We start from the raw sequence: 25,212 nt of genomic DNA, 5'->3' as shown, positions 1-25,212 counted from the left end.
GTGTCAGTGCGAGGAGTAGTGCCTCATCATTGGTATCAGTGGGAGGAATCATGCCCCATCATTGGTGTCAGTGGGAGGAATAGCACCCCATCATTGGAATACCATACTGAAATAGCATACCATATTGAAATCAAATCTGATGTTTTTTCATTTTTATTTGGTGTGTGTTGGAAGAGGGGTAGTCTTATACGGCAATTATAGCTCAAACCCTATATTTTAACAGGAAAAGTAGGGGGTCGTCTTATACGCCCAGTCGTCTTATACGCCGGCAAATACGGTAGTTATCTTGTATAGATTGATGATAATTTAGTTTCTGTATATTTTGATTATTTTATAATAATTTTGGAAGGAGGTAGTTTTTATCTAATTCCCAGGTTTGATGATGCAGGGAAAATATGAAGGAATTTTATATCTTTTTTAAATAAATTTCATTATTTAAGTAATTTTTTTTTGGGGGGGGGGGATATGGATTGTTTATTTTTGCACTATTATCTGTTTGTTTCATTGTACTGATTGTGTTACACCTGGCCTAATTTTGGAAGTACTGCCCTTTGTTCCTCCCTCTTGTTTCGTTTCAGGGTTGGAGACTTGTTTCCAGCAAGTACCTCTACTCTTTTTATTTATAGTCTCTGGATAACTGTACTATGCAAACCTTTCCCTACCACAAAACATGTAGTATTCTGCTTTATCAACACTAAAAATTCCCAACAGGCTTTAAACAATTCTTACAGGTTAACTCTGCATAATTCAGATTTTCTTTCCCAATATAGGAGGCCAGGTTAAAGCTTCCTATTCTAGCAGAGGAACAAGTCATTATGGAAGCCATAAAAGAAAACCCTGTTGTAGTTCTGTGTGGAGAGACTGGCAGTGGAAAAACAACCCAGGTGCCACAGTTTCTATATGAAGCTGGATATGGAAGGTGGGTTTTCTTATTTTTAAATTAACAAACTATAATACGTTTTTACCAACATTCACTGAGATTACAGTTTGTTTCCACAGCATGGAAGCTACAGCATGCAGGGTTGAGTTGTATGGTAGGCAGGAACCCACAATGTTGTCACATATTGTGACCTCTAGCAGGGGTGCTCTTGAAAGCCAGACTTTTTTTGTATTTTTAAAATGAGACTTAAAGATTTTAAAAACATTTTAGTGAATTAACATTGTTTTTTGTAATGGTGCTGAAATTCAATTTCTCTGAATGTTTACTGGGGAACCCACTGAGGGAATTAGCTCTGCTTTAGGAGGATGGATACAACGCAGAAGTGAATGCTCTTTCATCAGTGGTCTACAACACAGGAAGTGATGGCGCACTTTTAGCGTAATGTTCCAAGAAGTAGAATGTCTTAGGGTTTGCTGTCCAATGAATTATATCTATACAGCACAAGGCTTTGTGAAGTGCCATAAAAAAATATATATACTGAAGAAATGTGGTCAGACGTCAGTGCTTTCAAGTTCAATATGGAAAAAAAAAAAACCATTCCCAGCACCATTTCAGATGTGCACTTATTGCTTTAGCATTACATTTGTTGAAGGTACTACCGGTTTCAGTCATTCCCGTGTGTGTGTGTGTGTGTGTGTGTGTGTGTGTGTGTGTGTGTGTGTGTGTTAGTTAATTATTTGATCCCCTGCAGATTTTGCCCACTTACAAAGAAATGAAGGGTCTATAATTTTTATCATAGGAGACAGAATATCCACCAAAAATCCAGAAAAAAACACATAATACAAATGTTATAAATTGAGTTGCAGTTAAGTGAGTAAAATAAGTGTTTGATCCCTTACCAACCAACAATAATTCTGGCTCCTACTGACTGGCTATGTGGTACACAGATAAGTCCTGTCAATTTAATAAGGTGCTCCTAACAACAGCTCGTTATGTGTATAGACAACCTGTCTACAGAATCTGTTTCTTCCATTCAAACCTCACCATGGGTAAGACCAAAGAGCTGTCATAGGACATAAGGAATATGATTGTAGACCTGCACAAGGCTGGAATGAGCTACAAGATCATCAGCAAGAAGTTTGGTGAGAAGGAGACAACTGTTGGAGCGATTATTCGCAAATGGAAGAAATACAAAATAACCATCAATCGCCCTCGGTTTGGAGCGCCATTCAGGCTTTTGGCTCATTGGTTAAGAATGATCATGAGAAAAGTAAGGGATCAGCCCAGAACTACACGGGAGGAGCTTGTGAATGATCTCAAGGCAGTTGGGACCACAGTCACAAAACAAACCATTGGTAACACAATACGCTGCCATGGATTGAAATCCTACAGTTGCCCGCAAGGTCCCCCTCCTCAAGAAGACACATGTACAGGCCCATCTGAAGTTTGCCAATGAACATCTAAATGATTCACAGAAGGATTGGGAGAAAGTGCTGTGGTCGGATGAGACCAAAATTGAACTCATTGGCCGGGGTTGGAAGACGAAAAATGCTGACTATGACCCTAAGAACACCCTCCCTACAGTCAAGCACAGAGGTGGAAACATTATGCTTTAGGGCAGTTTCTCTGCTAAAGGTACAGGCTGACTTTGCTGAACCGAGAGGCCAATGGATGGGGCCAAGTATTGTAAAATTTTAGAGAACTTTCTTCCCTCAGCCAAAACACTGTAGATGGGTCATGAATGGGTCGTCCAGCATTAAAATGACCCAAACATACTGCCAAGGCAACAAAGGAGTGGCTTAAGAAGAAGCACATTAAGGTCATGGAGTGGCCTAGCCAGTCTGCAGACCTTAATCCTATAGAAAATTTATGGAGGGAGCTGAAACTTTCAGTTGCCAAGTAACAGCCAAGAAACCTTAAGGATTTAGAGAAGATCTGCAAACTCACTCCTGAGATCTGTGCAAACCTGGCGCCCAACTACAAGAAATGTCTTACCTCTGTACTTGCCAGCAAGGGTTTCTCCACCAAGTACTAAGTCATGTTTTGTTTGGGGATCAAATACTTATTTTACTCACTGAACTACAACTCAATTTATAACATTTGTGTTTTTTTCTGGATTTTTGGTTGATAGTCTCTATCATTTAAAATACACCTATGATAAAATGTATAGACCCTTCATTTCTTTGTAAGTGGAAGTGGGCAAACTTACAAAATCTGCAGGGGATCAAATAATTATTTTTCCGTGTGTGTGTGTATTCTTGTTCAATCTTTTTATTGATGTTAGACAAGTTATAACAGATGTATAACCACATTTCCATACAATATATCTATGGCAGAGGTGACATCCAAACAGCAGTGACATGAAACGTGTCAGTATACAAGGGGTGCATTCAAAAGCCACTGGTGGTTCTAAAGATTGATACAGAGACAAACATGAAATAAAGGCATTGGGCCTCAAGAACATAATTAAATAGGCAAAAAATGTAGCAAAAAACACAGTGGTTACATTCAGAGTAAGAGTGGAATGCATGAAACATATGCACATGAAATTCATGGATCATGTACATGTGGTTGGGAGCAAGAAGTAGAGTTCAGAAAAGGAGGAAAAGAAGAGCAGTAAGAGGAGTCTGCCGCTTCAAGCAAGCTCAGGACTCTGTGTTCAATAAGGATAGAGTGTAAGCAATTAGGGTTTCAGTAGGGAGTCGTCGAAACCCGGCGGGAGGAAAGTATTATTATTATTTTGTTTTTGTTTTTTTAACCAGTGATTGCTATGTAACTATTATTCTGGCTATATGAGGCTTTTTTATGTTTTAGGTTTTTTTTTACTGATTTTAAATTTTTCTGCTTTATAGTGACAATGACATAATTGGTATTACTGAACCACGACGTGTAGCAGCAGTGACAATGTCACAGAGGGTGGCACTAGAAATGAACTTGCCTCAAAGGTTAGTATAATATCATGAGATGGTCACTGTGAATCAGCAAGTCACCTTGGGTGATCAAATAGTATTGCAAGTACTGATACTATACATACTATAGAGCATCCTTTCTTTTTCCAGTTGTGACACTCCTTAAAATTATGCACAATCTCCAGGTAACCCATTCTGAATTGAGACAAACATCCCTACACCCCAACAGGTCCCTTTCTCATGTCAGAATCCCTCCTATATTGCCATGAATGTTAAAGTGCATCCTGGCCCTAGAGCATCATTGGTTGTTATAGTGCTGGTTGCTGTCACACCATGGCAACTCATGATGCTGAAGTAGAGCAAGCTGGGTCTTGTGCTTGTGATACCCTGATTGAGAAACACTTCTGTAAAGTGCACCAAAAAAATCTAAATGATTGACCTGGCAGACCAACAACCATATCTTTTAAAAAGTTTTTCAAAACCAGAGATCTGCTATGCAATGTGCCTTTTAGGAAGATAATGCTTTACCCAGTTGCCAGGTGCTCTTTATTATTGGTCAGTGAGCCTATCGCATTGATGAGCCATTAATAAGGCATTAGGTTGCTCTGACTTCTGAGCTCAAGTCAGCATTTTCATTATAAAGTGCCTCAGATTTTGAGGCTTCTGGGGCCGACTAGAAGAATGATAAAGAATACAGTACAAAGAGATGTTGTGCATCATTGAGGGACATATTCATAAGGTAGTGCATAATCCATTTTTATAGTTTATTTTTTGTTGCTTTGTTGTCACTGTACTTATAAAACATATTTGCCATCCCATCTACATTTAAAAGTGGCAGCTTTTTTCTCTGAACAGTTTTCAGTGGTTTTCTACCTTTATGCTTTTAACTAGAAGCGTACAGTCACCTTCTCCTTTCCATGTCTTTTATTGTTTCAGTCTTGGCATATGCATCCACACTTACCCCCCAACCTAATCAGTTGTTTTATGGATTTTGAATGAATATAATAATATAATCAAAACATTTACCGCACTCCCTTATCCAAAAATACCCCTATCTACAGTATCCTTTCCCTCACCCTCCCAGTACAAATATTTCCTTCCCAGCACAAATCATCTCTGCTTCCCTGTAAAATCCCCCTTGTAGCACTTTCACCTCCAGTGCATTTCTTTGTTACCTCCTCAGGCCACTGTGTACCATTCCTTCCTTCCTCTCTAAATTTAAATACCTCAGATACTGTGCAGCGGAATCCCAGGAGGTGTTTTTCCTCCCCCACATGCTGTTTTGTGACACATCAGAGCCAAAGAGGAGCCTATAGGCAGCTTCCATTGCCTCTGAAGTGTATTGCTGTAACAGGCAGCCAGCAGGAGGAGATGCTGGCTGTTAAAGTAGTAGAAGATGCACTGCCCTTGGTCGTGACTAAATTAAATATTAGACCATTTAGTTCTTCACTTTTGAGAAACTTTGCAAATGTATTCTTTACACCTGTATTAACAGCATTTTTGTTTTCTTTTAAAGTGTGGTCTCTTATCAAATCCGATATGAAGGGAATGTCTCTTCTGAGACCAAAATAAAGTTTATGACAGACGGTGTCCTGCTGAAAGAAATCCAAAAGGTGATTTTATCAGTACCATGTACCTACTATTCTATATTTTTCTGGACTAGACAGATAACAGGAGTCACATGGCTAGTGCACCTTCCAGAAAAATATGGTATTTTGAAACTTTTTTTTATTTTTTCGCTTTGCAGCCAAATGTGAGAAACTCCCACTATACATTTGTGTTGCCATTCATACAGCATGCCTAAAAATTATTTGATCTGTCTCGTTGTTTCTGTTCAGTTCAAGGGCTGTTCGGTTTTTTACATTAGACTATATAGACAGTTTGAATTGTCAGCATAGTATTGAAAATTAGTTATGGTAAACCTAACTCCCAAGCCCCCTGCTAAACATCATATAGAAGGGGTAAGCTAAGTAAGGTTTTTCAGCAAATAAAAAGATAAGCAGCAATTTTTTTATGAATTTTAGTTATGCTATATAAATGGAAACATGTACAAAATATGTAATGTAGGTATTATCCCAATGTGGCTTCAAAAGTGGAAATAAACCTTACTGTTTTGTGTCACCTCCACTGTAGCCTTCTGCCAGCACAGCTTACATTGAGAAGAACATGGCAAGACAGCCAATTTTTATTAATCAGAAAGGTTCAGCTAAGAAATAATGAAAAGTAACAATGCATTTATTTTTTTCTTTAGTGCTTACATACTTTCTGGTCTGTTTAGAGCAGGGGTGTCCAAACTACGGCCCTCCAGGTGTTGAGGAACTACAAGTCCCATGAGGCCTTGCATGACTCTGACATCCACAGGCAAGACTCCCAGAGGCCGAGGCATGATGGGACTTGTAGTACTTCAACAGCTGGAGGGCCATAGTTTGGACACCCCTGGTTTAGAGGCATGAGACTATATAAAGTATAAACATTTGTCACATAAACGTTTGTTTTCTTTGCATTAAGGTTTTCGAGATCGTTACCAATTTGGGTGATAATAGTGATTACTGGAGTTCTTTAAAGGCTTAGTCCACCTTTAAAAATAAATAAATATACATATATTTGCTGGAAAAAAATATGCAATTGAATATTTTTGTTTTTAAAACATTGCAACTGCGATCAGTGGATTGTGGGTGCCATGCCAGGTTCCTACAGAGGAACTCGTGTCACATTTAAAATTTATTTATACTTGGCCAAGAAAAGCATTTGTTTAAAATTATTCTTATGCCTATTGTCTTACTCTGATAATATTTGAACTGGTCTCTCGTGTGGATCCCACTTGCACGGGTGAAAATCAAGCTGGTTTTCATTGACCATGCTTCCTGATAGCCAGCTGAGTCTGCCTGCCCTCCAGATGCATTATACACTTTACATATTGGTGAACTGAGCTTTAGGCAGTCTGTCAAATAGCAGGATTGCCCAGAAATTTAGCTTCTGCAGGTTCTACTGGTATCAAAGTGGGCGGTGCCTCTCTTTTGGATTTGTACTGCCAATGCATCTCTAGATTCAGTATATTAATCTATAAATAATAGTTGTGACTGGAAATCCTGTTAACCAAAAGTACCCATATATATACAGTGAATATAAAAGGTCTACATACCCCTGTTAAAATGTCAGGTTTTTGTGATGTAAACAAAATGAGAAAAAGATAAATAATTTCAGAACTTTTTCCACCTTTTAACGTGACCTATAAACTGTACAACTCAGTTGAAGAACAAACCGAAATCTTTTAAGGTGGAGGGAAGTAAAAATAAAAAAAAAATACAATAATAATGTTGCATAAGTGTGCACACCCTTACACTAACCTTTTGATTTTATTACGGCACTCGGTCTTTTTGGGTATGAGTCTATCAGCATGGCACATATTGACTTGGCAATATTTGCCCAGTCTTCCTTGCAAAGCACTCCAAATCTGTTAGATTGCGAGGGCATCTCCTGTGCACTGCCCTCTTCAGATCGCCCCACAGATTTTGATCAGGTTCAAGTCTGGGCTCTGGCTGGGCCATTCCAAAACTTTAATCTTCTGGTGAAGCCATTCCTTTGTTGATTTGGATGTATGCTTTGGGTCGTTGTCATGCTGATAGATGAAGTTCCTCTTCATGTTCAGCTTTCTAGCAGAAGCTTGAAGGTTTTGTGCCAATATTGACTGGTATTTGGAATTGTTCATATTTCCCTCTACCTTGACTAAGGTCCCAGTTCCAGCTCAAGAAAAACAGCCCAAAAGCACGATGCTGCCACCACCATGCTTCACTGTGGGTATGGTGTTCTTTTGGTGATGTGCAGTGTTGTTTTTGTGCCAAACATATCTTTTTGGAGTTATGGCCAAAAAAGTTCATTCTTGGTTTCATCATACTATAAAACATTTTCGCACATGCTTTTCAAAGACTTCAGATGTGTTTTTGCAAAATTTATCCAAGCTTGGATGTTTTTCTTTGTAAGAAAAGGCTTCCGTCTTGCCACTCAATCCCATAGCCCAGACACATGAAGAATACTGGAGATTTTTTTCACATGTACCACACAGCGAGTACTTGCCACATATTCCTGCAGCTCCTTTAATGTTGCTGTAGGCCTCTTGGCAGCCTCCCAGACCAGTTTTCTCCTCATCTTTTCATCAATTTTGGAGGGATGTCCAGTTCTTGGTAAAGTCACTGTTGTGCCATATTTTCTCCACTTGATGATGACTGTTTTCACTGTGTTCCATGGTATATCTAATGCCTTGGAAATTCTTTTGTACCCTTCTCCTGACTGATACCTTTTAACAATGAGATCCCTCTGATGCTTCAGAAGCTCTCTGCAGACCATGGCTTTTGCTTAGGATGCGACTAAGAAAATGTCAGGAAACAGCTGAACTTTATCTGGGGTTAATCAGAGGCAATTTAAATTATGTCAGGTGTACTCCTATTTAACATGATTTTGAATGTGATTTCTTAATTCTGAACACAGTGACATCCCCAGTTATAAGAGGGTGTGCACACTTATGCAACCACATTATTTTCGTTTTTTATGTTTACTTCCTCCCCTAAAAGATTTCAGTTTGTTTTTCAATAGAGTTGTACAGTTTACAGGTCACATTAAAGGTGGAAAAAGTTCTAAAATGATTTATCTTTGTCTCATTTTTTACATAGTCTGGCTGAAGAAAGAGAAAAGTCCATCCAGTTAAAAAAAAAAAAAAAAAGTTATAATCCTATACCCACAGTTGATCCAGAGGAACGCAAAAAAACCTAGCAAAGCATGATCCAATTTGCTCCTGCAGGGGAAAAAAATCCTTACTGATCCCCCAAGAGACAATCGGATATTCCCTGGACCAACTTTACCTATAAATGTTAGTATCCAGTTATATTCTGTGTATCTAAGAATCCAGGCCTTTTTTTAAAGCAATCCACTGAGCTGGCCAGAACCAACTTTTGAGCGAGCCTATTCCACATTTTCACAGCTCTCACTGTGAAGAAACCTTTCCGTGTTTGGAGATTACATTTATTTTCCTCCAGACGTAAAGAGTGCCCCCTTGTCCTCTTTGATGACCTCAGGGTGAATAACTCTACTCCGAGTTCACTATGTGAATCACTGATTTATTTATACATGTTGATCATATCCCCCCTTAATCTCCTCAAGAGAAAATAAATTAAGTTCCTCTAATCTTTCCGCATAGCTGAGCTCCTCCATGCCTCTTATCAGTTTGGTTGCCCTTCTCTGTACTTTATCCAATTCCCCAATGTTCTTTTTGTGAATTGGTGGCCAAAACTGAACTGCATATCTGGAATGAGGTCTTACTAATGATTTGTACAGTGATAAAAAGATATCTTTCTCTCTCTGGAATCTATACAGGTGAAACTCGAAAAATTAGAATATCGTGCAAAAGTTCATTTATTTCAGTAATGCAACTTAAAAGGTGAAACTAATATATGAGATACTCATTGCATGGAAAGCAAGATAGTTCAAGCCATGATTTGTCATAATTGTGATGATTATGGCTTACAGCTCATGAAAACCCCAAATCCACAATCTCAGAAAATTAGAATATTACATGCAATCAATAAAACAAGGATTGTACATAGAACAATATCGGACCTCTGAAAAGTATAAGCATGCATATGTACTCAGTACTTGGTTTGGGCCCCTTTTGCAGCAATTACTGCCTCAATGCAGCGTGGCATGAAAGCTATCAGCCTGTGGCACTGCTGAGGTGTTATGGAAGACCAGGATGCTTCAATAGCGGCCTTCAGCTCTTCTGCATTGTTCAGTCTCATGTCTCTCATCTTTCTCTTGGCAATGCCCCATAGATTCTCTATGGGGTTCAGGTCAGGCTTGTTTGCTGGCCAATCAAGCACAGTAATCCCAGGGTCATTGAACTAGGTTTTGGTGCTTTTGGCAGTGTGGGCAGGTGCCAAGTCCTGCTGGAAAATGAAGTCAGCATCCCCATAAAGCTCGTCTGCGGAAGGAAGCATGAAGTGCTCCAAAATCTCCTGGTAGATGGCTGCGTTGACCCTGGACTTAATGAAGCACAGTGGCCCAACACCAGCAGATGAAATGACTCCCCAAATCAACACAGACTGTGGAAACTTCACACTGGACTTCAAGCATCTTGCAGTGTGTGCCTCTCCATTCTTCCTCCATACTCTGGGTCCTTGGTTTCGAAATAAGATGCAAAAGTTGCTCTCATCAGAAAAGAGGACTTTGGACCACTGAGCAACAGACCAGGTCTGTTTTTCTTTAGCCCAGGTAAGACGTTTCTCACATTTTGTTGTTCAGGAGCGGCTTGACAAGAGGAATACGACATTTGAAGTCCATATCCAGGATCAGTCTGTGTGTGGTGGCTCTTGATGCACTGACTCCAGCCTCAGTCCACTCCTTGTTAAAGTCCCCAACACTTTTGAATGGCCTTTTCCTGACAATCCTCTCCAGGCTGCGGTCATCCCTGCTGCTTGTGCACCTTTTTCTTCCACACTTTTCCCTTCCACATAACTTTCTATTAATGTGCTTTGATACAGCATTTTGGGAACATCCAACTTCTTTTGCAATTACCTTTTGAGGCTTTCCCTCCTTATGGAGGGTGTCAATGATGGTTTTCTGCACAACTGTCAGGTCAGCAGTCTTTCCCATGATTGTGATTCCTACTGAACCAGACTGAGAGACCATTTAAAGGCTGAGGAACCCTTTGCAGGTGTTATGGCCTAATGAGCTTATTAGAGTGGGACACTTTGAGCCAAGAATATTCCACCTTTTCACAATATTCTAATTTTCTGAGATTGGGGATTTGGGGTTTTCATGAGCTGTAAGCAATAATCATCACAATTATGACAAATCACGGCTTGAACTATCTTGCTTTGCATGTAATGAGTCTATCTCATATATTCATTTCACCTTTTATGTTGCATTACTGAAACAAATGAACTTTTGCTTGATATTCAAATTTTTCGAGTTTCACCTTTACCTCTTTTAATACAAAAGAGGATTTTTCTTGCTTTAGAAACCGCAGCTTGGTATTGCATGCCATTATTAAGCTTGTGATCTACCAGAACTCCCAGATCCTTCTCCACCATTGATTCTCCCAATTGTACCCCCCTGGTATGTATGATGCATGCATATTCTTAGCTCCCAAGTGCATAACCTTGCATTTATCAACATTAAACCTCATTTGCCACATAATTGCCCAATTAAACAAGTAAGCCCAATTAAGCTTGTAAGTTGAAGACATCCTGTAAGGACGTTATACTACTGCACAGCTTGGTGTCATCTGATCCCAGATACTATTTTGTTTATAAATATATTAAAGAGTAAGGGTCCCAACACTGAACCTTGGGGTACACCACTGACAACCCTAGACCATTCGGAGTATGAATCATTAACCACTACTGTTTCAATATGATCTTTTAGCCAGTTTTCTATCCATTTACATACAGATTTTTCCAAGCCTGTAGACTTTACCTTACACATCAGCCGTGTGTGGGGAACTGTGTCAGAAGCTTTTGCAAAATCCAAGTATACCACGTCCACCGCCACCCCTCTGTCCAAGGTTTTGCTCACCTCCTCATAAAAAGAAATCAGATTTGTTTGACAACTTCTGTCTTTCATGAATCCATGCTGTCTGTTGCTTAAAATTTTTTTTTCCAGCAAGAACTCATCTATGTGGTCTTTTATTAAACTCTCCAGTATCTTCCCAACTATAGAAGTTAAATTAACAGGTCTAGAATTACTTGGTAAAGATTTTGACCCCTTTTTAAATATTGGCACCACATTGGCCTTACGCCAATCCAGTGGTACTATGCCAGTCATTAAAGAGTTCCCAAAAATTTGAAACAATGGCTTTGAAATGACAGAGCTCAATTCTTTAAGGACCTGTGGGTGTATGCCATCCAGTCCAGGTGCTTTATTCACCTTTATTCTGTCGAAATATTTTTGGATCATATCAATTGTGAGCCAATGGTGATCATCTGGAGCTGTGTCAATACCATGCCCATTATGGACAAGAGCTCCCCCATGCTCCTTTGTATACACAGAACTGAAGAAGGTATTTAATAAATTTGCCTTCTTTGTTCCCAGTCACCCACTCTAGATTATTTTTTAAAGGACCTATATGCTCAGACTGGGGTTGGCCCTGCTATGTTTTTTAAATGTGGGTGTTCCATCACAGAAACCTGACATTTTAACGGGGGTGTGTAGATTTTTTATATCCACTGTATATATATAAACTTACTGGTCAGTCCTAAAATGAACCTTCACTCCCAGAGTTGCCTCTTTTATTTTTATATTGCCATGGCTTCAGGAACTTTTCTACAGGATCTTGCAGTTTACACATGAGAGCTCCCTGCACTGGTGAGAGGGCAGCTGGGAGGCACTGGCTACGTCACCAGTGTCTTGGGAAAGCCAGAAGTATAGAAATATAAATTGTAAATTTTCTGAAATGGGGTACATTTTACATATGACTATATAGTGTTTACTGTTCAGCATGCATAGTTGTATGAAGATGTTTTTTTCAGTCTGGTGGGGGAGGGGAATCTCTTTAAGTACTTTTCTTATAGATTACAGTCTATAAATATTTTTCCAGAGTGCTAATATTTAAGCCATTATTTATTTATTTATTTTTTTTCAGGATTTCCTGTTAAACAAATACAAAGTGATAATAATTGATGAAGCTCATGAAAGGAGTGTATACACTGATATTTTAATCGGCCTCTTATCACGCATTGTTCCTCTTCGGACAAAGGTTCCTTTGTTTCTATCTTGCTTTCTCCTATTGCTATAAAAAGTAATAAAAATCTAGTCTTGTATATTATCAACTGTGTTGGGAAGTTAGAAGCAACCTTTTGATTACTAGGAGACTGGCTACTATAAGGTGACTATTTTGTGTCTTATATTAAAGGGGCAGTTTGACCAAACTGATGATTTTGCATTTAAAATAATTTGCAGAAAAATGCCAGTCAACCCTGGCTCTTTAGTTGGAAAGGCAGCATCTGGGGGGGTGTGCACATGTGATGCTTTGCTTCACAACAGCGCAGGAATCCTACCCTGTCATGTTTGGCAAGCACTAGCACCCGCCGAACGCAACCTATTCAAATGAATAGTGATGCACTGCAACTGCTAGGCCATAGTATGTCTGAGCCCTTAAGGAGGGGGGATAGGGGAGAGCTTGGTCCTACTTAAAGTGATTTTAGAGGCCGAAGGTTTTTACCTTCATGTAGTCTGTTGCTGTCCTGCACTATGTAATACTACCTCAGGGTTATCAGGAGTATGTTAGGACTATGCAATTGAGGGGAATAGTCTATAGTCCTTACACTTCTTTTCATAGGGTGACAATACTATTCCATCAATACAGTACAGTGAGTGTGTTATCACTTTAGATTAGGAAGTGTGTTACTGGCAGGATCTCCAGTAGAAAAAAGGAAAATAATTCAGCCACCACATCCAAGGACTGGTGAGCTAAATATATTACATTTTTGGTTAGAAACACAGAACTGTCTAACATTCTAACACAACTGCATTGTTTCCTGTATATAGCAATAAATGTTCTTTGTTAACCTGAAACGCCTGTTTAAATATAGCATTTCATTTTCTAATTGATATTTTATTTCTTAACAGAAAAGGTGCCCTTTAAAATTAGTCATTATGTCTGCTACTCTGCGTGTTGAGGATTTCACAGAAAACAAGAGACTTTTCCCGGTGCCCCCTCCAGTAATTAAAGTGAGTGAGCTCTTTCTCTGTTCTTTACAAGGCTGATCTTTTCACATTAATAAGTACAGCACATATGTTTCAAACTCAGTGTTGCCTATAAATAATACTCCCTCTTCTATTGGTAATAATTTTTTTAATGTGTGCTTCAGGTGCTCCCCTTCTTAAAGGGGAAATTTTTGCAATTTTTTTTAAAACGTGGGTGTTTCGTGTGTGTTTTTTTTACTAACTTTGGCCTATTTTAGGATGGCCCAGGTTGCTCGAAATTTTGTCCCTGCAAAAATCCAGTGAGGCGGGTGGTAAATTATCGACGTAGCATTGACTGGATCTTATCAGATGTTCAGCAGCACCACTTTATACAAATACAAAAAATAGTGCAGCGCTAACAACCTATACTAAAATACAAATGAGATAAATGGAAATATCACACATAGAATGCACAATAAATATTCAGTATTAGGTGCTCATAAAATGAATACTATGTGCAGCAGTCCATAAATGCCAATGATGGTGAAAAATCACAGCAAAACTCCGTGAGGTGATCACAGTGCCACTCAGTGTGCGGTCAATCCACAGATGGCCAAGATGGCCCCTCACCTCCTTGATGCGACCCACTGGGCCAAACAGCTATGTAGGTGACCTTATACACCCAATAAGGTATCATCAAAGGATGGAATGTATGGATAGATCCCTCCAATATCTTCTCCTATCTCTTAGGTACTCGATTCCACAAAACCGTTTAAGATACCATTAAAAACAAAGAAGATCCTCCATAGTGTAATCCAGTTTTAATAATAACATGAATATAAATAAAATGCCCACTCACATGTAAAATGACAAAGATCAGCTTTTTCCCATATCATGGGTGTGTTTCCATGGTTCTCATGCTAAGAAATGCATGCAGCTCCACTTGCTCCACAATCCCTCCAGAAATGGCGCCGACGCCAGAAATGACGCCACCACGCCACTGAAAATGTCAGTGCGTACCTTAACGCGTTTACGTCACGATCCACATGACTCACTCTGAGGCTTAGGTGAGTATTAGGGGGGGATGAGGAGGATGCTGCGCAGAGAAGGTTTTTTACCTTAATGCCTTGAATGCATGAAGGTAAAAAACCTTAAGCGTTTACAGCCACTTAAAGTAAAGAAAACATGGTGTCAAGTTCTTAAACATAGCTGTAACTTTATCAGCAGTGTTCCCCTGATCAACAGACAACTATTTTTACTGTTAGTTTAAGTTAGCTACATTTACTCTGCAGCAATAAGATTTTGATATGACTTTAAGTGTGTTTATGTATTGCTACTTGGATGCAACTTTGATAAGGTTTGTATTCGATGGGGCAAAAATCATACTGGAATCACCCCAAAGTAGTACAGGAACCTTTTCCAAAATTGTTCATTGCTGTGTCGCATTGATGTGAATGAACACTATTAAAAACAATGTGATTTCCATTGTCATGCGATTCTGTGTGACTCAAGTGCGAAGAGTGGCTTTATTCAAATTATGTTGCATCGGTTGAATAAACAAGCTGGTTCTGAAGAAAATAAAAACTCAAAGGGAATGTGCTGAAGTGTTTTTTTTTAATTCGCTTATTATGGTCATAAGTCGTTTCAAATATTTTTGCAATTATATGTGACAAGCCCAGAATCCCATGATTGCGAGTGGCAACCCCATTCAAGTAATTGAGCCGGGCTCTCACAGCTAATTGCACCCATTCACATGTAATCACATTGCTGCAATCACATGCAAGTGATTGGCCCTGGACGCAGGCACTCTGGGTTTGTGTTATCTCCATATATGCACAGATTTTGTATGTTTAATTTGTCCCAAGGCTCACCTTTTTAATATCATGGCAGTTTTGAATAGTTGGATCCCAATTTGCTTTTCATTTCATATTTAAGGTTGTTTCCTCCTTAATCCTCTAAATCCTATTAGTCATTTCTAGCCACTTCATGTGTTATGTAGTTATGTAGGGAATTACTGCATACTTAACATTTTCTCAGGAATAATGGCAACACAGAGTTTGTCATTATTTGTGTGCAGCATGTCATTTTATATTGTCACAAGCTCTAGCAATATCTAGCCTGAAAACAAGTCCATACAGATGTTTTGTGGTAAAAAGGTATAATTCACAAATTCAATAAAGCAAGTAAATTAAACATACGATCTTTCCTGTCAGCATTACAAAGTTCGAGCATACTTCTGCTGCATTGTTGCTGTTGGTTTTCTGGTAAAGAGGTGTACAGCACAGTACATTGGTCTCTGGTTTAGGCAAAGGTTAGTATAGGGCCCTAAATCTGCAGTGTACCATGAAAATGTTCTATTTAGCTCATCATTCTGCTGATTCTTCTTTTACTGTCCAGTCACAGGCTGGGAGGAGGAGAAGACAAGTAAATGGTGCGTAATATAGTAGATACCTACTTACAGTCATGGCCGAAATTGTTGGCACCCTTGATATTTTTCCTGAAAATCAAGTATTTCACACAAAAAAGGTATTGCATTAACACATGTTTTGCTATACACATGTTTATTCCCTTTGTATGTATTGGAACAAATATAAAACAGAGGCAGAAAAGCAAATATGACATAATGTCACACAAAACCCCAAAAATGGGCTGGACAAAAGTATTGGCACCCTTAACTTAATATTTGGTTGCACACCCTTTGGAAAACATAACTGAAATCAGTCGCTTCCTATAACCATCAATAAGCTTCTGACACCTCTCACCCGGAATTTTGGACCACTCTTCCTTTGCAAACAGCTCCAGGTCTCTCTTATTGGAAGGACACCTTTTCCCAACAGCAATTTTAAGATCTCTCCACAGGTGTTCAATGGGATTTAGATCTGGGCTCATTGCTGGCCACTTCAGAACTCTCCAGCGCTTCTTTGCCATCCATTTCTGAGTGCTTTTTGACGTATGTTTGGGGTCATTGTCCTGCTGGAAGACCCAGGATCTTGGACGCAAACCCAGCTTTCTGACACTGGGCCCTACAGTGCGACCCAAAATCCTTTGGTAATCCTCAGATTTCATGATGCCTTGCACACAGTCAAGGCACCCAGTGCCAGAGGCAGCAAAACAACCCCAAAACATCATTGAACCTCCACCATATTTTACCGTAGGTACTGTGTTTTGTTCTTTGTAGGCCTCATTCCGTTTTCGGTAAACAGTAGAATGATGTGCTTTACCGAAAAGCTCTATCTTGGTCTCATCTGTCCACAAGACGTTTTCCCAGAAGGCTTTTGGCTTACTCAAGTACATTTTGGCAAACTGTAGTCTTGCTTTTTTATGTCTCTGTGTCAGCAGTGGGGTCCTCCTGGGTCTCCTGCCATAGCGTTTCATTTCATTTAAATGTCGACGGATAGTTCGCGCTGACACTGATGCTCCCTGAGCCTGCAGGACAGCTTGAATGTCTTTGGAACATGTTTGGGGCTGCTTATCCACCATCCGGACTATTCTGCGTTGCAATCTTTCATCAATTTTCCTCATCCGTCCACGACCAGGGAGATTAGCTACAGTGCCATGGGTTGCAAACTTCTTGATAATGTTGCGCACTGTGGACAAAGGCAAATCTAGTTCTCTGGAGATGGACTTGTAACCTTGAGATTGTTGATATTTTGCCACAATTTTGGTTCTCAGGTCCTCAGACAGTTCTCGTCTCCTCTTTCTGTTGTCCATGCTTAGTGTGGCACAGACAGACACACAATGCAAAGGTTAAGTGAACGTCTCTCCTTTTTATCTGCTTTCAGGTGTGATTTCTATATTGCCCACACCTGTTACTTGCCCCAGGTGAGTTTACAGGAGCATCACATGCTTGTAACATTCTTATTTATCCGCAGTTGTGAAAGGGTGCCAATACTTTTGTCCAGCCCATTTTTGGAGGTTTGTGTGACATTATGTCGAATTTGCTTTCTTTCCTCCCTTTTTTTGTTTTGTCCCAATACACACAAAGGGAATAAACATGTGTATAGCAAAACATGTGTTAATGCAATACGTTTCGTGAGAAATACATGATTTCCTGGAGAAATATCAAGGGTGCCAACAATTTCGGCCATGACTGTACTAACTAGCTGCTTTGTATTCTCCTTCCTGGATACTGAATCCTACTCATTTATTGATTTATATGGGCCCAGCACATGCCATTGAGAGATCAAATGTCAGCAGCCATTAAAAAGCTCTTCTTGAGGTGTAAATCTTTAGTAAATGTACAACGTATTAATACCTTACAATTACACCTCCCAGGTCCATAGATTTCCATTTTGTGCAGTGTTAAATGTAATGAGATAACACACAATTTAACATCCTTGTTTTAAGATTTTCATATCTATCTTTTTATTAGGTAGATATGTGTCCATCAGCACTCTATTGTCCAATTATTATGCCTGTATATCTATAGTATTTCAAGAAGGCCTTTCAGTTTCATCTAAATCATTATAAGTTGCAGGGAAATAGGTGTAATTTTAAATATTTTCTCTTTCTTTGTTGACATTCAAGGATACATTCCAGGATAACATTCAAGGATAGAAATGTAAAGGTTTCAGGCATTTTTCTGGGACTGAGATTTTTTTTTTTTTAGCTACCGGTAGTACTGAAAATTAACTACTGATTTAGCAAGGAGTATATTTTCCAAAACACATCTGTCTCTGTCCAGTATCTCCTCTTCTTGTGATCTTTTTGCTTGACATTGCAGTTAAGATGCAGCCTACGCAGCAGAGTAATATTAGTTTTTGTTTTGGGTTTGGTTGTCTATGGGGCCAGCAGGATGAGAACTAAGTGTTTAATGGACCCACGGGTGCCTAAACACTCAAAAGGTCAAAAAGCAAAGACATAAGATATAAAAATGTTAATTGTGTCGATGTAGTAGCCTAAAAAGTTGACCTTTTTGTTTTGCATTCCTCCTAAAAAATAGCAGTGCACTTCTTGTATGTGGGTGCCTTGGCACTCCTGTGCCTACAGCTTCTTAGCTGTATATCTACAGTGTGAGATCTAAGGTTGTCTTTGACTGCTAGTGAGTGAGATTTTGTATTGTCAATACTGTGCTTCACACTGTTCTTGCTGTAAGGCTCTGCCATGAAAGACCAAATCTTACCAATATGGCCACCTCTACACAGACACATACTGCAGAACAAGGATTATCAGTAATGATCGAAAATCAGCTGCAGGGAGACCAAAGGCAAAAGTTGATGATTTGTTATTTGTTGAAACCAAATTATGCGGTGATATAAACTTGGCACAGGATATAGCTTCATATTACAGGAAGACCTATATAAATTGGGGGTTGGGCAGCTAAATGGCAGGTGAGGTTCACTATTGAAAAATGTAGTTATGCACTTGGGTGCCAAAAATACACACAGAAAATACAAATTAGGAGGGGCTATCCTGGGAGAATCGGTGATAGAGAAGGATCTGGGGGTGCTTGTAGATCACAGATTGCAATAGTGTGCAATGCCTAGCTAACAAAGCTAGCAAATTATTGTTGTGCATTAAAAAGGGCATACATTCAAGAGAGAAATCAATAATTCTACCTCTTTACAAAACACTGGCTTGGCCTCACCTTAAATATGCTGTTCAGTTTTGGTTATCTATTCTTAGGAAGGATGTTGTTGAATAAGAAAGAGTTCAGCGAAGTTCAACAAAATAATAAGGGGGATGGAGGATGACAATTATGAGGATCAAATACATAATTATATTTGTTCACTATGCAGAAGAGGCACTTCACCATTTCCAGCACTTAGGTTGTACTGGTACATGCTCGGGTGGAAGCGGTTATTTATTACAGGTCCTTGCCCTCACGCAGCTTACAACCGAAGGCCCCTAACCCAATTTACACATACTAAGGCCAAATTAGACAGGAGCCATTTAACCTACCAGCATGTCTTTGGAGTGTGAGAGGAAACCAGAGTATCCGGAGAAAACCCACACAGGCACAGGGAGAACATACAAACTCCAGGCAGGTTGTGTTACAGCTGGAATTCGAACAGATGACTCTAGTACTGCTAAACAGACGAGCTAACCACTTAGCCACTGCGCTGCCATTGTTATACCAGGATCATGGCTGGGAACAACTTCCAGAGATCAGTTCCTCTTTTTAAAAGAATGAGTGAAGGTATATACAGGCACCTATAAGTGTCTAATTTTATTAATGCAGTCTATTTGCTATGGGTTAGAAAATGTAAGGTGAAATTTAAGAACTTCCAGTCCCCAGTGAAAAGTTTGTTCTATCAGTAAACCGCATGTATTTAGAGTCTGCAACATGCATGTTAATTTTTTTTTTTAACTATATTTCAGGTGGATACCAGGCAGTTTCCAGTCACTGTCCACTTCAATAAGCATACCCCATTAGATGACTACACTGGGGAGTGTTTTAGAAAGATTTGCAAGATACACAGGATGCTTCCCCCAGGTGAAAGATATTTTTAGTTTGTAAAAGAATTTGTTCATAAGATATTTAGATTCAAAATGAGGCTTTTGGCAAACTAGTACAGGAGTACGTGGCATTTGAAGTAGTTGTTATATATGATACAAAACACCAGCTTCATAGATCACATTTTTAATGTCAAATGATGTTATCCTTTTAGGGGCTATCTTGGTGTTTCTCACAGGACAAGCAGAAGTGCATTCCCTTTGTAGACGGCTAAGAAAAATCTTTCCATATAGAGGAAAAAAACAGGCTCAAGGTGAGAGTGACAAATCAACAAAATTATTATATTTTAATTGTAGAGTACAGGATAAGGGCTAGTATTCCTGGACCATGTTATATATGCTGCTACCTTCAGGTGATTGGACAGTGGCAAAAACATTGTCTTGCGTTATCTAGCAGTTTCCAGATCCGTTACCCTTGGTGCATGCCTTGGGGTCCCTTTTTGTAATGTTTGCTTCAGGCACTGGATTATACGTTACAGAGATAGGTAATGCAAAACACAAGCCAAAGAAATAGAATATGCTAATAAAATCAGCCTGCAGGTGTATATAGTTTGTAAAGTATAAATATGATTAGAGCTTTCTTATACAATAAAATGGCCACTTAAATATTAATTTCACCTTGCTAGGCATCTTCAGTGATGAGCATATTATATATCCCATGCACTTACTGACCCATATATATTCAGGGTCACATTCATCTGGTGATTCTCAGTATGCACAGGGGTTGTGGTGACACGGCACTGAAAGATCAAGTCTCATTGTCATCACTGTTTGAAGTGTGTAGAGTACGTTTCTTTACAGCAGCATTTAACCACTTGAGCCCCAGAGGATTTACCCCCCTTAATGACTAGGCCTTTTTTTGCTGTTTGGCGCTGCACTAATTCAAATGATAATTGCGCAGTCATGCAATGCTGTACCCAAACAAAATTTACGTCCTTTTTTTCACACAAATAGAGCTTTCTTTTGGTGGTATTTGATCACCTGTACGCTTTTTATTTTTTGCGCTATAAACAAAAAAACCACGAACATTTTTAAAAAAAACAATATTTTCTACTTTCAGCTATAAAAAAATATATCGTAAACTCAAAGTTAGTCATAAATGTAAGCCAAAATGTATTCTGCTACATGTTTTTGGTAAAAAAAATCCCAATAAGTGTATATTGATTGCTTTGTGTGAAAGTTATAGCGTCTACAAACTATGGTATAGATACTGTAATTTATGCCTTTTTTTGCTATACAGCGCTGCACTAACTCAAATAATAATTGCTCGGTCATGCAATGCTGCACCCAAACGAAAATTACGTCCTTTTTTTCACACAAATAGAGCTTTCTTTTGGTGGTATTTTTTCACCTGTGCGCTTTTTATTTTTTGCGCTATAAACAAAAAAAACACAAAAATTTTGAAAAAAAACAATATTTTCTACTTTCAGCTATAAAAAATATATCGTAAACTCAAAGTTAGTCATAAATTTAAGCCAAAATGTATTCTGCTACATGTTTTTGGTAAAAAAAATCCCGTGCATTAGCGGGCAAACTGGCGCTATCTAGGAGGGGCGCTAACACTATCGGAAGTCACCAGTGACACTAATACAGTGATCAGTAAAAATCTGTTCACTGTAATCAATGACACTGGTGACAGGGCAGTGAAGGGGTTAACTGGGGGGGGGAGGGGGGCGATCAAGGGGTTAAATGGGATTTCTGGTGCACTAGCGGGCAAACTGGCACTATCTGGGAGGGGCGCTAACACTATCGGAAGTCGCCAGCGACACTGATACAGTGATCAGTAAAAATTGGTTCACTGATCAGTGACACTGGTGACAGGGCAGTGAAGGGGTTAACTGGAGGGGGGGGGTGATCAAGGGGTTAAACGGGATTACTGGTGTACTGGCGGGCAATCTGGCGCTATCTGGGAGGGGCGCTAACACTATCGGAAGTCGCCAGCGACACTGATACAGTGATCAGTAAAAATTGGTTCACTGATCAGTGACACTGGTGACAGGGCAGTGAATGGGTTAACTGGGGGGGGAGATTAAGGGGTTAAATGGGATTACTGGTGTACTAGCGGGCAATCTGGCGCTATCTGGGAGGGGCGCTAACACTATCGGAAGTCGCCAGCGACACTGATACAGTGATCAGTAAAAATTGGTTCACTGATCAGTGACACTTGTGACAGGGCAGTGAAGGGGTTAACTGGGGGGGGGAGGGTGATCAAGGGGTTAAACGGGATTACTAGTGTACTGGCGGGCAAACTGGCCCTATCTGGGAGGGGCGCTAACACTATCGGAAGTCGCCAGCGACACTGATACAGTGATCAGTAAAAATTGGTTCACTGATCAGTGACACTGGGTGACAGGGCAGTGAAGGGGTTAACTGGAGGGGGGAGGGGGCGATCAAGGGGTTAAACGGGATTACTGGTGTACTGGCGGGCAAACTGGCGCTATCTGGGAGGGGCGCTAACTCTATCGGAAGTCGCCAGCGACACTGATACAGTGATCAGTAAAAATTGGTTCACTGATCAGTGACACTGGGTGACAGGCAGTGAAGGGTTTAACTGGAGGGGGGGGGGGGCGATCAAGGGGTTAAACGGGATCACTGGTGTACTGGCGGGCAATCTGGCGCTATCTGGGAGGGGCGCTAACTCTATCGGAAGTCGCCAGCGACACTGATACAGTGATCTGTAAAAATTGGTTCACTGATCAGTGACACTGGGTGACAGGGCAGTGAAGGGGTTAACTGGAGGGGGGGGCAATCAAGGGGTTAAACGGGATTACTGGTGTACTGGCGGGCAAACTGGCGCTATCTGGGAGGGGCGCTAACTCTATCGGAAGTCGCCAGCGACACTGATACAGTGATCAGTAAAAATTGGTTCACTGATCAGTGACACTGGGTGACAGGGCAGTGAAGGGGTTAACTGGAGGGGGGGGGCGATCAAGGGGTTAAACGGGATTACTGGTGTACTGGCGGGCAATCTGGCGCTATCTGGGAGGGGCGCTAACTCTATCGGAAGTCGCCAGCGACACTGATCAGTAAAAATCGCTTCACTGATCAGTAACACTGGTGACAGGGCAGTAAAGGGTTAACTGGAGGGGGAGGGGGGGGGTGATCAGGGGGTTAAATGTGTCCTAGAGTGTTCTAACTGTAGTGTAGTGCTTGTGTACTCACTTTTTGGATGTCTTCTTCTCTGTCTGGAACGGAATGTGTCCAGGCAGAGAAGAATGACATCATATCCTGCCCTGTGTATGTCAACACAGGACAGGATAGGACAGGGACCGATCATGTGATTTCAGCCAGAAATCACTGGCTGAAATCTAATGATTGATCCCTCCTGGATCAAATAGTGTCACCCGCGGGTCGGCGGGAGCGCGCGCGCGCGCCCCCTGCCGGCGAAAGTGTCGGGAGCGCGGAACCCGTTTTAAAACGTGGTTTTGCGCTCCACTGCCGCCCTGCACACGTATATACACAGTGGCAGGGCGGCAAGCGGTTAAAATTTAAGGACACTGTTGGTGCACAATATTAGTATACAGTGGTCATTTTGGGGCAGCATTTGAATTTTATGCACACTATTGGCGCACACTATTAATATTTAAGTGGTATTTTATTGTATATGAAAGCGCCACTCATATTTATAGTTTATATACAGTATTCTGTGTTAGATAGGGAAGCACAGTCACGGAGTGGCAACTGGGAAGGGATATTATATTTAGCACTTTTTTGGAACGGTTATTTTTTAATTTGTTTTAAGATGTTTTGTACATATCTGAATGCAGCTGATAGGTCAGAAGTATCAAACTCAATTTCACTGTCGGCCACATCAACATTCTAGTTGCCCTCAAAGAGCTGGTTGTATCTGTGAGACTATATAAATGTATCTATTCTTTAACATATTAAATAATTGGCCCTTCATTCTATTATTACTAAAACCAGTAATAACTTAAGATTTAAGCTATGAAATGCAGGTGGAAACTGGCATGGAGCTCATTCACACTTCTGTAGCAGATCATACAAGTCACACACAAACTTTCCTGGAGACTACTCAGACAGAACACAGTTCTGCCAAGGTGTTTTTTTCTGAGCCAAGAAAGTTTTTTGTGGATGATACCCCTTTTCAACTGGCTTAGAACTGTATTATTCTCATAACTATAAGCAGATGTCCAGAACACCCCACCCTCTACATCACAGTTCACCCCCCTTACCTTTGCTGAAGCTGGGCTGGAGCTGGGAAGCAGAAAATGCAAGGTCTGGAGGAGGACCAGAGAAGGGCTGGAGTCTGCTGAATGCTGGGGCAAGGGGAGGTGGAATTGAGGAGCAGATCTATAGGAGGAGTTCTGTCGTCCTCTCTGCTGCCGCCTGCTGAGATGGGGTAGGGGGGCCAGAGATGAAGTGCAGGATCTGGTGCAGCTGTTCTGTCCTCCTCTCTGCTGCTGACTGCTGAGATGAGACGGGACAAGGGCAGAGGCAGAGATGAAACGCAGGATCTGGCGCAGGTGTTCTGTCCTCCTCTTTGCTGCCAACTGCTGAGACAAGGTGGGGGCAGGGACGAAGGGGGTGGTTCAGCTGCGGGAGAAGTGCGAGGGCCACGTGCAATAGCCTGGCTGGCCGGATTCAGCCCGAGGGCCTTGTGTTTGATGTGTGATAGGCAATATTTCAAGCACACAGCGGAGTTTAGTAGTGTATTCTAGCACTGCAATTCAGATCTGTAAAAAAAATTCTAAGTCTTGCATTCAAAGGCGCATATTTTGGAGTAAAGTACATGCATGTGCACCTATGCGTGTGTAAAAATGGTGGCTAACAAAATAGTGGCCAAATACTTAAAATGCAAGACAAAACCTCTCTTAAATTCCATATGACCCTAAAGATATAGCATTTGAAGGGATTGGTAAATACTTGCATGACTGATACAGTGCCTGAATTTAACTGTCAAGTGAGGATTATTTTACTACTCTAAATAAATATCTTTATGGCTGTTTTAAACTGAATTCCACTTATGGCAATTTTTACTTAGTTATATTGGTCCAGCTAAACCAGTGTAAGTATGTATGTACCATATATGTGGGATTCCCCTGGAAGCTGAAAATCACTGTAGTAGGCACTGCTACTACAGTGATTGGCATTAGCTTCCGGGTCCCATGCCGCTGCACTGCTGCTTATTGAACACAGGAGGTTGCCTGCTCTACATAGGCACTATTCAGAGAACACGTTCCTTTTTCTCAGTGAATGCAAAGCATTCTCTTGTTGGACGAGGTGGAGATTGTGATGTCGCTGCACTGCCTCTCCACCTTGTTCGAGCAGAGA

At 40.4% G+C, this 25,212-nt stretch overlaps 1 protein-coding gene across 2 annotated transcripts in view; it reads left to right on the top strand.

The window, feature by feature from the left end:
• Positions 1-25,212, top strand: part of DHX37 (DEAH-box helicase 37) — a 96,858-nt gene that overhangs the window by 22,068 nt on the left and 49,578 nt on the right. For both annotated transcript variants that reach the window (XM_089653713.1, XM_089653712.1), the window contains exons 6-12: positions 771-919; positions 3,733-3,825; positions 5,306-5,402; positions 12,422-12,535; positions 13,408-13,509; positions 19,786-19,900; positions 20,076-20,174. In XM_089653713.1, coding sequence (XP_089509839.1) covers positions 771-919; positions 3,733-3,825; positions 5,306-5,402; positions 12,422-12,535; positions 13,408-13,509; positions 19,786-19,900; positions 20,076-20,174 — 769 coding nt within the window. The remainder of the gene's footprint in view (positions 1-770; positions 920-3,732; positions 3,826-5,305; positions 5,403-12,421; positions 12,536-13,407; positions 13,510-19,785; positions 19,901-20,075; positions 20,175-25,212) is intronic.

This window comes from Staurois parvus, unplaced genomic scaffold (genome assembly GCF_062004578.1).
Source record: "Staurois parvus isolate SC_StPar_1 unplaced genomic scaffold, SC_StPar_1.0 ptg000719l, whole genome shotgun sequence".
Taxonomy (NCBI): Eukaryota; Metazoa; Chordata; class Amphibia; order Anura; family Ranidae; genus Staurois; species Staurois parvus.
Note: the sequence above shows the minus strand (reverse complement) of the source record. Positions and strands in the feature narration are given on the sequence as shown.